This window comes from Filicampus tigris, chromosome 7 (genome assembly GCF_054856515.1).
Source record: "Filicampus tigris isolate MCC_2025a chromosome 7, RoL_Ftig_1.0, whole genome shotgun sequence".
Lineage (NCBI taxonomy): Eukaryota > Metazoa > Chordata > Actinopteri > Syngnathiformes > Syngnathidae > Filicampus > Filicampus tigris.
Genome location: NC_141223.1, coordinates 19967715 through 19985686, shown reverse-complemented (window position 1 = coordinate 19985686; position 17972 = coordinate 19967715). Strand labels below are relative to the sequence as shown.

The following is a 17972-nucleotide window of genomic DNA, read 5'->3' as shown; positions in this document are numbered from 1 at the left end:
TCTACTTTTAAGTTGCCATTTCATTCATATTCTTTTATTTGGCACTATCACACAATGAAAACCCTACACATAATATATACACCATGTCCTTTCATATGACCTATTTTAATGCTTCTCTTATTCAAATGAATGAATCCATGATTTTTTGGAATTTCAAGGCTGCTTTCATCCCGTATTCTTTTAGCGATTTTTTTTACACATCTACACACTGTCCTCATAAGTAGTGCCCATATTTAGTATTTGTCTTATTTAATTTACTTTATGGATGGCATTGTATTTCCAAGCGTAATTGTAGAATTACTAAATATTATTATTTCTCCCATGTGGTTTAAAAATTTCCCCCGCTTCCATGGCCTCTCATTAGTATTGTCCCATGGTTATTTTAAAAATTACATTTAGCGGTGATGTAATTAATTGGGTCTATGTATGACTATTTATAATTTCAAGGTGTTGTTTCATGCATGTTCTCTCATTCAGTGGTATCACCTCATGCTGTACATAGTCATCCTGTCCTAATACAGCTACATTTTATGCGTGTCTATTTAATTGACTTAATGTATGATACGGTACGAATTTAACTGATTATATGTACCATTATTGTCTCATTCCGCGGTATCATCCAATGAAGAACAAGGCTGACTGTCTAGGTTTAGAATTAGATGCAGACATAACGAAAATAATTAATCAATTTAGTAAGTATTTAGTTTAAAACTTAACCTTATTTAGACTTTCGTTTTTTTCAATTTTTATTCTACGTTCCTCTTATGAAATAGTGTACTTAAATATATTCTATTTTTCATATTTATAAAATAAACGTATTTTATATACAGTATTACTCTATAGATATATATATTTATATAGCTCGTTAACGCTTCATTTCGCCACTTCCGGGTTCCCGGAGGTCTCGTGCAGTCACGTGACTCACATGTGCTACAGATCACGTGACGGGGCGCCTGCCTCCTCTTCACTTCCGTCAACTTTTCCTCGGCGGATCCCAAACATGGTGGACATCGAGGAGTCCCGGACCTTGCTGGCGGTGGAACCCGAGGATGAGGACTCCGTGTCCGCCGGTGGGGAGAGCGGTCCTGCCGGCACACCGCTACCCGCCATTTGCGACCCGGCGCACGTCTTACACCGGGTCGTTGTCCTGGTTTTTATGTGTTTCCTCGGCTTCGGTAAGCACGAAAAGGTGCCAGTGTGCAGTGTAGGGGTTACTTTTAAACTTTTTTTTTTTAATGTAAAACAGCCTTCAGCTTCACATAAAACTAGTGTCACGTGACATTTAAATTGTGTGCTTGTGGTGTTATTTTATTCCAGGAAGCTACTTCTGTTATGACAACCCTGCTTCTCTTCAGACTGAAGTCCTTCAGGTAAATTAATCCCCTTTGGGTGTTGTAAAATAACAATAATATAGAAATGTTCCTGCATTTAAAACACACGCCTCCAATAAAGAGTCATGTTAAAGTATAACCACAGTAATATGTCCATCGAGTAAAAATTCGCCATCCCACTGTATTTAAATATTTCACTGAGACAGGGCATGGCCTGAAAATAAAAGGAAAACTATTTTCCCACGAAAATCCGTTTTCTCATTTGAAATAACGCTCGTCCCTCTTTAGACCCCCACCCCACACAGAAAAAGCACATGACAATGACAAAAAACGAGTTTTGCGTTTTTTTTTTTTTCCCTTGTGTCAATTGCTTTCGTTTTTAACTTGCATCAACTTCCACAGAAATGATAGAATTACTGTAATTGTTTTCTTGACTTATAATGTTAAAATTAGTGCACTGTTGTCAAATGTACAGTATGTTAAAATGATTCCCTAATAAAGTATTACTTAGAATCCAAGTGATGTCTAAGCCTAAGACATTAGCATCATATGACAAATTGTCATAAAATGAGTCATCAAACTGTGTGGCAACTGGTCTATATTGTGTGTCTGTTGTTGAAGAGTAACACTGCACCAGCTCACAATCGTTTTTCATGAAGATTCGGCCGATAGAATAAGTCTACCCACCAAATAAATAATAAAATAATTAGTCCAAGACAAATCATTTAAATTATTTTTCCACCTATTGTGACCTGTATAATCTATTTTCAAGAGGGGAAGTAAGTATAAACAGCTTATATACAGTTTGCACTGATTATACTTTTTCAAATATTTGCCATTGGCCAAAAGGTTTGGCCTTGGTTTATTGGACCATAACATGCTGACACTGCCTGTGTTTTTTTTAAGCTACCAGTAGTACCTTTCTGTTTGCAGCCATGTTGTCGGTGCAAGCAGTGCACATCAGCGCACATCAGTGAAGATGCATTTTTGAACTACACAAGCAGCATAAAAAACAGTTTAATTAAAAAAATTGTCTTGAGTGATAAACTAATTGATTAGATCAATTAGTATCCCAACACTACTATATACTTGTATTTCAATTGTTGTGTCGGGTTGTGGTTTGTCAAAATGCAAAAATAAAACAATCAACTTGTGTTTTGTCAAGGATTTGAACCTGAACACAGCTAAGTTCATGCAACTGTATGCCTGGTACTCGTGGCCCAATGTTATCCTCTGCTTCTTTGGAGGATTCCTCATTGACAGAGTCTTTGGCATTAGGTAATATAATCATTTAATAATGCGGTTTTCAACTACATGACTACCAAATGTGTAAAAAAACAAAAACAAACATATACTATTATTTCAATTTTACTTCATGTTTTTTCTTATTAGGCTGGGAACCATCATTTTTTCCCTGTTCGTTTGTGTTGGACAGGTAGGTGATTTTAATTATTATTATTATTATTATTACACGTATTATTATTAAACGTGATTACATTTCATTTTAATGTTGTTGTTTTTTTTTGTCCGTACAGCTCATATTTGCCACTGGAGCTTTGGTAAATCATTTTTGGTTGATGGAAATTGGACGTTTTATATTTGGGTGAGCGAATGATTGTTTTTGTACTGAAATTTATGTGGAAACATAAAATAGACTAAACAAGTCATTTGTTATTAAAAAAATAACTAATATGCCATACATTTGAGTGCATTTAAGCACATTTTGAATGTTGAAACTCTGCATAATGTTACAGTAATGTACAATAATGAGTATACTTTTCAGGTATAAAACCTCTACTTTTTTTTTTAATGAACACTAAGGCTTAACGCGTTGCTGTATTTTAATGTAAGTCATAATGATGGTACTTGGAGAGCAAATAATTTTTTTGAGTTGGTACTTTGTTGGAGAATAACTGCAATATAAGAATGTACTGTATATTTAGGATGGCTGATTTTAATTGGTACAGTTAGAGATGAATGCAGGCAACTATTTTTTTTTAAAGGCCAACTTTATTGCATTTATCATTGAGGAAACTGTATTTTTCCATATCGATATACCTTTTTCATTTCTCAGCACAGCCTGTGAGGGAAATACATTTTAAAAGAAGTATATTTTATTAATCCTTTGGATTAATAGCGATTTTTATACACCTATGCAGTACTTCATGAAATTACATTTAATGCTCTCAGGGAATATATTACATCATAAATGTAATTTTAATTTTTTTATGGGAGGATTAAGGGTTTATGTGATTTATTTTCTTATGCTGTGTTGTTTTGGATAGAATTGGAGGGGAGTCCCTGGCTGTGGCCCAGAACACATATGCAGTCAACTGGTTTAAAGGGAAGGAGCTCAATCTGGTGTTTGGTCTTCAGCTGAGCATGGCTCGCTTGGTAAAAAAAATAAAAAATAAAAAACACTTGCACACACGTTCAACTTGGGTTCAGAAGCAGCTCATTAATGCATGAATGCATCCACTCTCGTGGTCTGCAGGGCAGCACGGTGAACATGAACATCATGGGCTGGGTGTACAGCAAAGTGACTCAACTAGTCGGCGCTCCCGGTCACATCACGCTAGGCTGCTCGCTCATGATAGGTAAAGTAGCAAAGTGCATCGTAACAACATTCAGACTTGGGTTACGTATCCCTAGTTACTCGAGCCTTCAATGGTTGTGTTTAAAAAATCTCAGATAACAGATTTAAAAGGAGAACTGAAAGTGCAACAGGCTGCTTCATGTGAATGGCACCAGTCAAAAGAAGTGTCACTTCTACTTATTTTTAACACATCCACTTTTAGAAACAAGTGTGTCAAGGAAATTACGACTTTCTCAGCCAGTTTTTTTTGGTTTATTGTTTGGGTTTGGTGATATGTCGTGCAGTAGTGGTGAAAATGTGTTTTATATTGTTAAAAAACAAGCATTTTTTTAACATGGCATACATCAATTTCACTGGAATATAGCACTTTTTAGATCAACTTGTCATTACTGCCACTATAACTCTTTCAATGCCAGCCATTTAAGAAAAAAAGGGAACGTATTGAGTGCCAGCCAGTTTAGAGCACTGATCTTTCAAGGCTCACAGAATATTATGTACTATATGTAAACACAGGAAACTACCAATTAGGCTCTCCTCTTATATCTCACACACATGCATCCTCGCCAAATTTTTTCTACCTTATTCCCTTTTTTTTTTTCCTATTTTCTCTCCTCAGCTGCTGCAACCTGTATTTTCTCGCTAATCTGCGCTCTGGTGCTGGCTTTCCTCGACAAAAGAGCCGAGAAAATCCTCCAGAAGGACCAGGGGAAAACCGGTAAAGTATTCGGACTATGGCTGATTCTTGCCTCCTTTTGACCCCCAGTGCCAACAGCTTTACAGTACTAGTAGTTGTTTTGCTTTACACTTTTAGTTACAATATCTTGGACTTCGATTAATATGCGCTGTAAAAAAATGAAACAAAAGAAACATTGCTGTAACCTAATTGTATGGCTTTTTAAAAATTAGTTTATGCTTCAATGCATGTTTGTGTCTTGACTGTCAGGTGAGGTAATTCAACTGACTGATGTGAAAGACTTCCCATTACCCTTGTGGATCATCTTCATCATTTGTGTCAGCTACTATGTGGCCATCTTCCCTTTTATTGGACTGGGACAGTGAGTATTATACAAGCGCCCCCTCACTCAACCAGAAATCATTTAAAAGGTTTCGTGTGAGTGTGTGTGTGTGCGCGTGTGTGGGTGTTGTTTATATGTGTGTTTATCCTCCTAGAATTTTATGAAATTGCTCTTAGGTTAGCGGGGTTATTAATGATCTCTAGATTCGTGAGTCTAAAACTGTTTTTACACTGTAATTGTTAGCAAATCAGCATACATTATCTTGGGGATTCTTCCCAAACCCACATTTTGGTATATGTGTGTACTTGATTATCACTATTCCGCAAGTGAATGCATGTCACATTGTAATGACAATTAATCAAATAACTCTAATACCGTATTATTTTCCGGACTATAAGCCGCTGTCCTGTGAAAAACACTTATCTCCAATTTTGGAAACTTTAAAAATGTTCACTTTAATGCGATGTCTATAACGCGGAAACACGATTCATGTAAAAATAAGAAAATGAAAAAAAATGGAGATAAGTGTTTTTCACATGACAGCGACAATATATAAGCTGCACCTTTATATAAACCGCACCTCTCTGTGTTGAAAACTATGCACGGCGCGGCATCGCTGATTCCGCTACCGGGGTAGCCATGTTGATAGCATACTGGAGGCGACGCGACTACTGTTGTTTTGCAAAACGAACTCGCTGTGTTTCTCCCTTGATTTAAACAGCTGAAATATATAAACATGGTAAACTGTTTCTGTGTTACGGGGTGCAGCAATGCTACCCACGATCGCGAAGGAAGAAAATTTAACAACGGACAGAGTTTTTATAGGTTTCCTGCTTGGTGGAAGACAGAGGGAACCCTCGTTTCGTACGTGTCAAAATGAAAAATCCACAGAATAACCCCACCAGTCTATAAACTGCATGGTTCAAAATCTAGGAAAAAAGTAGCGGTTTATGGTCCGGGAAATACGGTAATTGGATTACAAAAAAAGGTTGACACAAAATCTCTGCCTTGATGCTTTGTAGGCATCATTTTTCCACATGGACTACTACGAACCACTCTATATAAAAATAAATTGGATACAAGCTGGGAGGAAATAGTCAGCCAAATACAGAGCATGTCCAAAGTTTGGGATTACCATATTCCACACCTAAAAAAAATAAAATAAAGTGCAGTGTGTCTCCCGCCTAGTTGATGTTCTAATTTCCACTCTTCTCTAGCTAACAGGAGAGCTGCGCGCTTGTCTTCGGTAATGTGCAGCTGAATTTTGAATGAGACCATTTTATGTCTCATTAGAGTTGTTATTAAGTTTACAGACGCTATAACAATGCATATAATTTACAATAATAGTTTCTTATGGGGAGCACTGAGCATCGTAGGCCACTGCTGAAAACACATTTGTTGTCCTTGAGTGAATGAGGATGAGAATTCAGCTCCTAAACAAGACGTCATTATGTTTGAAGGGCACGCTTGGAGTAAAATAGAGAGTCTCGTTAGATGAACACAAAGTCCATGTCTGCAGTAAGTTTTAGAGGCACGGTGCTGCATTATTACCAAGCCACAAAGGGGTGTAGGTGGGGGTCAGAAATGGAAAGTGTCTTTGAAAATGTCTCGGCAATTTGACAAATCAGTCAACGTCGTCGGAACTTGCAAGACACTCTCAAATCTTAGCGACTTACATAGCTTATCCATTCCACTGCACTGTGCTCCTAAAACAAGAAGTTGTGTAGTTGTCGTACAAATGTTAGCCAAAATAACGGATGCCAGAGGGAAAGCTGCTTAAGTGTAAGCACTGAGCAACACAGTAATCTTGCCTGCTTTTTGCCCAGGGTCTTCTTCATCGAGAAGTTCGACTTTTCCCCTGCTGAAGCAAGAGCTGTCAACAGGTAATTCTTATCGGATGCAATTAATGGCTGCTGAGGCAATTTTACACCATCCCATATTTCATTTACAAGCGTAATTTTCTTATTTACTTGTACATTTTTTCCTCCCCATAAATGTTTTTTTTTTTGCTATTTACAGTGTCTTTAAAAAATCTTTATAGCCCAGTATAAATACCAGTTTTTGTTATCCCCAGTTAAAACAGGGTGTGCACACTTCTGCACCCTCATTATCTACCACATCACGTTATTTTTACTTCCCCTCATAAATAGTCTTTTTTTTCCAATTGAGTTCTGGAGGCCATAGGTCACATTAATCGTGACAAATGTTTTGAAATGATTTATCTTGGTCTCATTTTTTACTTAAAAAAAGGGTTTTTTAACAGGGGTGTTCACATTTTTAATGTAATTGTAATCATGGCTTTTTTACGACTGTATTTTCGAAATGATTACCGGTAAGTATTTTTTTTCCATAAACACTTAGAGATAACAATTTTAACAATTTTAACTGTAAATTTTAAAACATTTGCCTTTTTTCATTACACATAGTTTTAAAAGCTTATTTGTTTACTTTTATTGGTAATTTTTTTTGTTGAGAGCTTATCTTTTTACAAAAAATAATTCCACAGATGTTTGTAAAAGCTTTTTGACTTTATTCTTCTACGAATCTTTTTTTACAATATATATTTCAAGCTTTTTGACTTTATTCTTCTACAAATCTTTTTTTACAATATATATTTCAAGTTTTTATACAGATGGCGGCACCGTGGACAACTGGCTAGCACGTCTGTCTCACAGTGCAGAGGTCGTGGGTTTGAATCCGGCCCCGACTTTCCTGTGTCGGGTTTGCATGGTCTCCCCGTGCCTGTGTGGGATTTTCCCGGTAGTCCGGTTTCCTCCCACACGTAAAAATGAGAAAATTGAAAGAAATGGAAATAAATGTTTTTAACAGTACAGCGACGAATTTATATACCGTATAAAAATCTCATAATTTATAATATAACCCATCTCCGTTTTCCCTTCTGACTCCCTCAGCATTGTTTACATTATCTCGGCACCGGCGTCTCCTGTTTTGGGCTTTGTGGTGGACAAAACGGGAAGGAACGTGATTTGGGTCATGTGCGCTGTGTGTACCACGCTCGCCTCTCACATGATGTTGGCCTTCACCTTCTGGAGCCCCTGGATCGGCATGGTAACCTGTGAAATTCAGTTTCCGTTGCTAGTGCTATAATTAATGAAAAAAAAAAAAAAAAGATGTAAAAATAAAGTCTCAGTGTAAGACGAGCACTAATTAAAAAAAAAATTAAGTGGTGATTACCATCCTCTATTCTGTTACAAAGCTGTCAATATCGTCATTATCTACAAACATAGCTTGACCATATAAGCACGTTCGACTGATTCCACTGGTTCAAAGTCCACAAGTTTTTCGTCTTTTTCACTGTCGTCACTTATGTCAGAGCTGACAGCGTACGCCATTACTGCCCGAAAAAATTCCGTGACATCCTCCACGGTCTCACAACACCGTCATGTGTCTATTCTAATGTATTTCATTGACTAAGAGTAGACCGAGAATTGAATTAAAAAATGAAAAAAAAAAGATCATTTCTTCCGGCTTTAAAACTACAAAGACGAAACATTGCTCCCGGCTCTCATGGTAGAAACGCGGATATGCGCTACCGGCCTTAATGGAATGGAAGAGGAAGTCAACCCAAAAAATTGAGTAGAATTAAGCAGCAAAATCCACCCCGTTTTCTAAAGCTGAGCCATGATTGGTTGTTACCTGAGCCCTGATCAACTGTGATGTCATTTTCAGTTGACTGCAAGTAACAAACTGGCCGCCCCCTGAGATGGACAAAAATGGGTGGATTTTACTACTTAACTAGCATGCACAAACACAGTATTAATCAGAATGCCTTTTTAGACTAGTGGGGCTGCATAGACTATATTATTGTAAAGGACAGAGCTGGGCACTTGACCCTTTTTTGCCGGTCCGGCCGTGATCCTCAACCCTTGACCTGGCTCCCTTCTGGCCGCGACCCCCCGCCCTTATTCATAAAAATAATCACTCCCCCCCACCCCCCGCCCTGTTCCGCCCTCCGGCCCCCCAAAAAAAAGGTGTCCGTGATTGACACCGTCACGGGAGGGATGCTAACGGCAGAAGCTTTTTAACGATCATCAGCTGGCTAATTTACTATTCGAACCCGCTGTGGACACGCTTCAAAATGCGCCACTAGTACTTTACTACTTCCCCAACTACGTGTGCTTACTTCCATTACGAGCCCCGGGGTTGGTTTTGTCGTATTGTATAATTATTTGGGTCCAACAGAGGGCCAGAAGTCGCATTCAACAAGTTATTTATTTTCCATACTTCCCTTCGTCGCTTCAAAAAGACAGCGACAACAATGGATATCGTACCTGCTACAACCATAAAGAGACCGAGATGACTAGACTATGCATTTCAATTTATTGCCAAATTAGTTTGCTTTTGCGTGCTGAATCCTCTCTCTCCCCCTCTCATGTGACATAATGGACCGATCAGAGCAGCAACAATTCCTGATGGGTGCGTGGCATGTGTTGCAGACCTGTCGCCAACAGCACAATGCGTCGGTCACGTGGATCAATGCGGCAGTTGTCGCTCGCGCCGACGCGGGATTAGAAAGAAGCCTTTCACTGAGTAGGCTGAGATGAAATTTGGCCGCCTCGCGACCACGTCAAACGCATGAGGGCAGGTTAGTGGGCCAGACTAAAATCCACTTCCGGCCATGCTTAGTCCAGACATTTTAAAAAAATTGTCACCAAACCCCAAACCCCCAAACACCCTCCCACCTACCCTCCCCAAAAACGGCCATCCGGCCGGGCTGGAGGCGGACTGCCCAGCTCTGGTAAAGCAATGTTTTGAGTTGACTTCCACTGCAGTTTTATTCAATAATAGACAATACAATACAATGCTAGTTATATAGCGCATTTCAGATGCGTATATATTTTGTAAGTTATATACAGTGCTTAGCTAAGAACTGACACACCACCTGTCATAAAGGAAATGAAGTTCAGTGAAGGGCAATTATGCAACCAAAACTATTACAGTATTTTCGGTACTATAAGCCGCTACATTTTTCTTAGGTTTTGAACCATGTGGCTTACAGACCGGTGCAGCTATTCCGTGGATTTTTCTTCGCTAGGGGCAGTCCAACCGGAATTACATTACAATACAATACAATGCAATGCAATACAGTTGCCATTAACTGGATGTGACTGTAGGTGGAGGAGTTCAACAGGCGAAGGAGCTATGCACCAGGTTAAGCACTAGGCGTTGCATTGGGTGGTATGTGGAAGTAGAGCAATAAAAGGACGTTAACTGACAAACTAGAATCACAGCGGGCAGTGAAATGAAGATAAGTACTTAGTTTTTTTATAGTATATAATCTCACATCTTTGTTTTCCAGTCACTACTGGGCTTGTCCTACTCCCTCTTGGCGTGCGCACTTTGGCCTATGGTGGCCTTCGTGGTACCTGAGCACCAGCTGGGGACAGCCTATGGCTTGTATGAACCCTTCTACTTATTTTTCCTTCTGAACTGTTGCATATTGTGTTTCATTGATGGTAATGTTTCTCTCTATAGCATGCAGTCTGTCCAAAACCTGGGATTAGCGCTCATCGCCATAGCAGCAGGAGCCATCCTCGACACCAGAGGATACCTGTTTCTGCAAGTCTTTTTCTGTTCCTGCATCTGCAGTCAGTTTCTTTTCTACTTTCATGATTGACAGTCTTTAGGGGATTTGTCCACATTCGTGCTCTCTTGTCTTGCAGTTGCATTGATGGCGGTGGTAATGCTTTACTTTGTGGATTATCTAAAAGGTAAGAGAATGTCTTATCCTTGCTGTTGAAGCACGGCCTTCTATCCCACGCCCTTAATCACTTCCCTCCTGTTTCTTTCCCTCCAGGAGGAGATTTGAACCGGTCAGCTGCAGCCAGAGCCAAACTCCTGAAAGAAGCCACTTCAGATGCTGGGTGAGTAGCAGCCGCTCTTGCTCCCGCTGCCGTCGCTTTTCCGCCCACTCTCAGGCATCTTAGAAACGTAATGAACAACCCACTCGTCTAATCAAGTGGCACACATATTTTGTGGCTCTTCTGATAGTTGCTGTGCAGATTGTACGCTGAGCTGAATTGACTGTTTAGTCTACTGGCATGTTTACCCTCACCAGCCACTTCATTAGGTACATCTGTGCAATGAGATCTAATGCGCTATATGCGGAATATCACATGACTAAATCCGGAAAACAGGTTACTGTACTGTATATGTCACAATAAGTAACGGTGTGATGACATGATTGTTTGAAGCCAAATTTTCATTTAAAAAAAAAAAAAAAATCATTTATGGTTGGTATCTTTGGATTTCTTTTTTAAATGTATCATTTATTTATACAAATATGATATGATTTATGTAAACAGGAATAAAGCCGAGACAATGCTATTGGCGTCTTTCGTGGCTCTGTGGTGACATCTTGTGTTTAAAAAAAAAAAAAGAAAGAAACTGTAGACATTTGAAGTTCTCACAGGTGCCTTTCAGCACTATAAACTTGTTGATCTAACATTGCACTTGTTGTTTTGGTGGGCCACACTTCCGTTTCTGTCCTCATCGTTTGCACGTTGTGTTCACAGTGGTGGAAATGAGGTCACATCTGTTTCTTTGTTGCCTTCCACTGAAGGCCTATGTCTGATTTATATGTCTCCATGCTGTTATTGTTATTTTCCAGATAATGATGATGAGTGATCGCACACGGTCCTGGGCGTACAGAGGCAGCAGGCCACACCGTCCACCCCTCAGCTGTCAGTCATGGGCCATGGGGGCAGGACTGTGGAACTTGTGACTCTGCCCAGTACTGCCATCAACTGAGTATCTGGATGTAACGTGTTTTTTTTTTTGTTTTTTTTTGGGATCTTCTGCTTAAGAAGAAATTGAACATTTTAAAGCCTTTTCAGTATTGAAATGGAGAGCCTCGCAAACCAAGATACCTAATTACCTTATTGTACTATAGAGAGTCATTTTTTAAGTGCATTTTAATGTTATGCTGCCTTTTGTACATGTCATTTATATACAAAAAATTCTGGATTCTCTCCAAGGAACCAGAGTGATTTTAATCATATGCACTATGGAACGGTAATGCTGGCTGCTTTAAAAGAGCATTGCTCTTTAATTGAAGTATTAGTCATCATATAATTATGTTATCTGCTCCTCACTGGCTTGGGGATTCATTAGTACATTTTTGGCATTAATAACCACTCAATTATATTTTGTATTTTGAATAAGTTTTATTCATGTGTCCTTTTGAGGACAGGTTATTCATTACGTTTTAATTAGTGAGCTGAGTGAAAGAAATGACTTGTCCGCATGAAAATGATTGATGCACTACAGCCGAGTAGTACTGTCAAAAGCTCTACAAACCACTTGAACAATCATGAGTTGGTTTTGTTAAACCAAGTAAAATTTGTCAATAAAAAGCTTTCTGAACAACACAGTTTTTATTTTATTCTCCACATGGAGTGTGTTTAGTTGTTTGTGTCTGTGGTGCTGCTGAAAGTCTTAACCGTTGTTGTTGGTGTAGGAACACGCGGCGGCCCAGTCAGCTGACAGAGGGCGACTTGGCTAGACTGTCACCTATGTCTGCATTTGGCTTACGCAACCGCTATCTGTCCAAGCTTGGAGCACAGGTATCATGCACACAATGAATCACTCAGCGGTAGACAAAATGATGTCTTGTCAGTTGTATGCAGTACTATCTATTACAATTGATCGCCTCAAGCAGGTGGCAATATTTTCTTCCAACCTTTTACTCGAGGTCTCAAAGCGATTAATCGATTATTATAATAATTATCTATTAATTTGATGATCGATTAGTTATCGATTAATAGGTTTTATAGGTGTATTTGTTCAAAGAAATGCTCATTTGACTTTAGTGGTTTGGCTGTAATTTATTAGACCTATAATGTGCGACTTCAGGTCTTGATGGTGAGCCAGAAGGATTGATTTTAATGCCCCGCTGATGTATTTGTTTATCCATCACCACCTCCTCGGCTCCAAATGAGGTCTTCTCCTGCTCTTTACTCTCTGCTCCCAGCTGCCAGGCCACTGCTCCAGCCATCTGTCATCGCTTGCCCACAGGAGCGTTCTGAAGTGATGCCCTTCATTCGGCCGTCCGCGCTCCTCTGGCACTATAGTGATGTGACTCGAGACAAGTATGCAATGACAATAAGAAAAGGGAGAACGAGTAAGCGTGTTTACCACCTTTCGAACTTGTAGACATCACGTTTGCACCTCCAAGCCACTTTCAACCGTCCCACGGGTGTGTGGACAGGTATCCCTTCCCTTGTTTGGTTTCAGTTAATTTGCCTGTTGGAGACGCAGACCACAGATGCTGTTTTACTGTATTATTTTGCATTTTGCGTCAAGACGAAGTGGGGACCGTCAAGACTCAACGACAGAAGGGACCAACTCTGTCAAGTTTGAGCGCAGACATTGTTTTCTTTATTTAGTTGAATACACAGCCTTATGTTGTGTCCAAGCGCTCAGGGCTACTCAGCACATTTGCCACTTTTACAGCCCCTGCAATGGTTTTATAGGATGGGTTAAATTACTTAACTCCTGTGAGCTAAACAGGATGATTCAGACCTGTTGAATATTAACTAATACCTACAAAATAAAGAGATATTAAAACTGAGGAAAAAAGCTTGTTAACAGTGTGAGGTCTGGACTAAAAGTTATTCCTGCACTTGTCAGAAATGGGGGTACACGAGGATTCAATTGCTCTCCATAAGGAGTGATCTACATTAACTCTCGAGATTAAGTATTGGACACTAAAGCCTCAATTATTTCGAAAGTTAAACCAACTTTTAGCTATTGATGCTGCCTGAATTTCCTGTGGTCAATTGCGTGTCCCCAAAGGACTCAAAGTTTCTGCAGTGCAATGCACCTTTTTCAGGGACATTTAAAAGTTTTCAAAGTTGTACTGTTAAGGGTACCACAAGAGTATCAGGACCCCAAAGAGACATGATCGTGGTAACTTGTCTTTCCTGTGATTTTTTTTATCACCGCTTTAGACCAAAATAAAATAGAGGTGGAAAGAGTTTTTTTATTTTTTATTATTAGACCTTTAAGGATATTTCCATGACAGTTATAGAACTAGCACGCTCGAACGGTAATGCAGTAGTTCTCATGGGGGGGTGGTGGGGTTAATTGTCCTGAGTCAAACGTGTATACTGTAATTAAGTGAACCTCAGAAGTTGAAGCTTCAGTTCACTGAGCATTTAAAGCAGAGTTATGCAAATACAGTACCAATCTTAAAGGGCCAATAATTACATTATTATATATTTTTTTCAGTGAGTCAAAGGTCCATTTTAGGGCCTGGCCAATATGGATTTTTTTTCGGCCGATGCTGATTTTTGGCAGAAAAATAAAGACGGCCGATTAAAAAGAAAATTGTAATGAATAAAATAAGACTTCACAGTTTGAAATGCGCTATATAAATACAATTGTATTATATTGTATTATTGGTGTGTTGAGCAAAGTTCTGGATCTCTGTGGATATTTTATGAAACCCTGACTGTGGATGATATGACAAACAATGACTCCTCTGTTACAGAGATCATACATGTGATCAGGTGTAAGCCTGAATGCCAGGGCAGAGTTTTTTTTTTGTGCCAGCTCCATCCCTGCTTACATGTGATTTCTATCAAGAATGATGTTAAGTTAGTGACATAAACAGTTGACATAGCATTTTGTATAATTTATTCTGTAAAACCATGTGTGTACTTTGAGTGGTGGAAGTACTGATGTTAATTCACTAACATCACATAAAAAGCTCTAAGAGCGCTTTCTGGTGCAACAAGTAATGACTAACAAGGCAATTAAAGCATGGGTGTTGCTACTCACATTGTCAATGACGCACACGGCCGAACAAAATTTATATTCCGGAATGTATACCAACTTAGTCGCACCCTCTGCTTCCAGTCATGTGATACAAGCCACGCAAATTGAATCACTGACAAAAGTAACAAATATTTAAGACACCTTCATTAAAGCGATAAACATAGTTTTCCTTAACATTGAATGACTTTGGGGCCATCTGTATATGCTGTCTGTGTATCGTTGGCATGGAGACAAGTTCTGGTATCTACATCTTACCTGACCCAACCAAAACATGTTGTGTTCCGCTAGCCTCACAACTAATGGGCTGGTTGACTGTGCAATGGCTCTGTAGTGTCAAGTCTGGCTTTTGGGATCACTGCTATTCATAGGCTGTCCAATTGTGTTTGATCTTGGAAAAGATCGTTACAGTTCGGGGGCCAAAAATAGGTGGCCTGGCTATTCAATACTCTTGGACTAAAGGATTAACCCTTGTTTAGTTTAGTTTTTTTCCCCAAAAAATCTTTTTCTTCTTTTTTTAAAAAAAAAATTGATATACATGCATAACACACCATTAAAGGGACGGCGGGGGCCGGGATGGCCATGTTTTCACTAACAAGTTCATTTTATATATTTTTTGATCAGGAAATGAAAAGAGTTGTCATTTTCTATTTTATCAATACGTTTGGGAGAAATTAGGAGTGACTGCATGAATAATGCCCCTTGTTTATGAGGAGAATGGCCGTGCCCCCTAGCGTTCTATCCCTGTTTGGCCGGAGTCACTGGAGGGACCGATTACAAACCCTGCATTGGAAATCATTGTGCTTTTATTGCTTATAACGTCCAAAAACGGCGATCAATTGGCACCAACATTCATGCGGGCATCTCTACTAATGCCCACTTCAACATATCAAAAGGATTAACCTTTTGTGAGCAGAGCTACACAGAGCTACAACCCCAAATATGGTTATAAAGCCCTCACTTTAGAGACAATTTGTTGTTTTGTGGCTTAAAACGACATGTGTGGCTGCGCTGTGCCCTGTGCTCTTCGTGTGCCTTTAGGCTGGGACCAGCGCACACCGCTTCTTTGCTTAAAAAAAAGAAAAAACCCTGCTTCTTTGCTGATGACGGTTGGGACGGGCGAGGTATTAAACGCCAGTCAGGATACTTACAGAGACTGCAGTGGAAATGAGACGTGCACATTTATTTGGATGAGGAATGGCCCCAGTTTTTCGACTGACAAACACGCCGTCCAACTTGAAACGTAAAGTCGAAAAGGTACGTTCCAATGTGGCCACACTCGGTTGTGGAGTCAGCCACGCTGGAACTTTTTGTTCGCTGAACATTGACGCATGTTCCATGAGGGCTTAATTAACTCACTCTCTGGCGGCTGAAAGCGGTGTCTTGACGACTGCTTGGGAGGAAACCCCACGAGGCAACCCCGCGACATGAAGATCAACGCAGGCTGGCCGCAGAGTAAGGAGCTAATGTTGTGCTAACACCTTTTGTTTTAACGACCTGAAGATAGTTGTTGCTATTAGCCGTCCCATTATCATACCTTCAGCCGGGGAGGGGAGAGGGGGGCGTAAAGCTCCATTCTGCCTGCTGCTTCTGCAAGCCACCGTCTCCCTCCTGAGTTGAATCGAGTTTAGCGTCGCTAAATGTCCGAAATATAGCTAGTCGGGGTTCGTGTGCACATTCATGCACATGGCCGATTCAGCTTGTGAAAGTGGAGGAGCAATCGTCTCGGTATTTTTGATTTTGTGGAGGTGATCACGATGAGATCACATTTTATATCAATAAATCCAAACTATTGTGCAGAACGCTGTTGTACTTTCACAGGTTGAAGTGGACACGAGTAGTAATGTGCATTTGCGTTTTGGTGGCGATCGGTCACCGTTTTAGACAACAGAACTGACAAAGCGAGCGATATTACCACGCTTGCCTCCCTACCGTGGCATAGACCGCTGGTACCGAAAACATAACATAATAAGAAATAAGCCAAATATACTTGCATCTCAACAAAGTTGAATATCATACAAAAGTAAATTTTAAAAATTCAAGCCAAAAAGCAGCTCATATATTTTATGAGCTATAGAAATGAAGTAGGAAGTGGCCTTCTGAAATGTGTTTCCTCCGTGTTGAATGAATCTGCATGATGAGTTTCCTTTTTCGAATTGAAATGCTGAAATTAAGTTTTCGACAAAATTCAAATGTATTGAAATTCATGGATCTATGCTTTTTTTAATTTAATTCATTTTACTGAGTTTTCGGTTAAATGTGTTGTTGATATGACTGACAAATTATGTCTTTGTCATATAGGGATTTCTGCGTGCACGTTCATCTGACATTTTTTGGTGCATTTCCAAAGCATGCATTTTCAGTGTGCACACTAATGCATGCAGTACCACGCTGTATAAAAACGCGCGCACACAGTCAGCATCCCATTGGCTGCGAGGACACCCCCCTCTAACATACCCACCCACCCTCGTCCAAACCAAGTCAGGTCATCTCTCCGGCTGCTCCCCTCTCAAAGTGTCCACTTGATCCGTGAGTGGCTGCAGAAAGAAGGGGAACCGCTACAGCGAGAGAAAGCGGCAGAGAGACAGCGTCATGCTGAGGAACTCCACACACAGGTTGGTGTCACTCCGCCGCTTACTATTGCGCTGTGCTCTGCTTGGAGGCGATTACGCATCTCGTGCAGAAAGCGGTAACTTGAGCGCTGTCCTTGCAGAGGCATGCATCCGGGAGAGGAGGCGAGGATGCGCGGCAGCAGTAGCGTGGCGCGGGAGAGGAGACACCTTGCCCTGCGCATCAACAACCAGGTGAGACATATTTTTCCCCTTTCTATTGGAGCAGCAGTCTTAGCGTGGGTTGGATTCATGCAATAGAAAAATGTTTGTGTGGGTGGATCTCCTCCTCTTCCTCCTCACACTCTCTCTCTCCAGCTCTGTGAGTGGCACGAGCAATGATGTAATCCACTTTCTGGGCTTTTAATGGGAGCAGGAAGTTGATCAGACGACATGGAGGCTCATTGATTAGAATAAAAAACAGCAGCGATAGAAGAAGTGGAGTGGAGCCATTTGCACAACATTATCCGGCTCTCTCAAAGCCCACATGCAACTTTAATTGCGGAGGTTTCCGCCTCCCTGTTGTTCAAATGGATGGATTCAATTTGGTTTTATCTGTATAGGCTTGCAGACACCTTTTTACTTTTTTTTTTTTTTTTGCCATGGCAACATCTTTAATCCC

The 17972-nt window shown here is 40.1% G+C and overlaps 2 protein-coding genes across 3 annotated transcripts in view; both read left to right on the top strand.

Annotated features, from left to right (window-relative positions):
* Window positions 1–901: 901 nt before the first annotated feature.
* On the top strand, window positions 902–13538 carry mfsd1 (major facilitator superfamily domain containing 1). Of its 2 annotated transcripts, XM_086036808.1 has the most exons (17): window positions 902–1175; window positions 1318–1370; window positions 2497–2609; window positions 2724–2766; window positions 2867–2934; window positions 3617–3725; window positions 3826–3928; window positions 4544–4642; window positions 4871–4982; window positions 6770–6826; window positions 7856–8012; window positions 10264–10361; window positions 10440–10552; window positions 10628–10675; window positions 10762–10828; window positions 12424–12529; window positions 12937–13538. In XM_086036808.1, the coding sequence occupies exons 1-17, from the start codon at window positions 926–928 to the stop codon at window positions 12994–12996; spliced, it is 1656 nt and encodes a 551-aa protein (XP_085892934.1). In that variant the 5' UTR covers window positions 902–925; the 3' UTR covers window positions 12997–13538. The 2 variants fall into 2 exon arrangements, with proteins under 2 accessions (XP_085892934.1, XP_085892935.1); XM_086036809.1 differs by lacking the exons at window positions 12424–12529; window positions 12937–13538 and adding an exon at window positions 11575–12332.
* Window positions 13539–17207: 3669 nt separating this feature from the next.
* Window positions 17208–17972, top strand: part of schip1 (schwannomin interacting protein 1) — a 298684-nt gene continuing 297919 nt past the window's right edge. Inside the window, exons 1-2 of the mRNA XM_086036087.1 lie at window positions 17208–17356; window positions 17455–17545. Coding sequence (XP_085892213.1) covers window positions 17334–17356; window positions 17455–17545 — 114 coding nt within the window. The 5' untranslated portion in view covers window positions 17208–17333. The remainder of the gene's footprint in view (window positions 17357–17454; window positions 17546–17972) is intronic.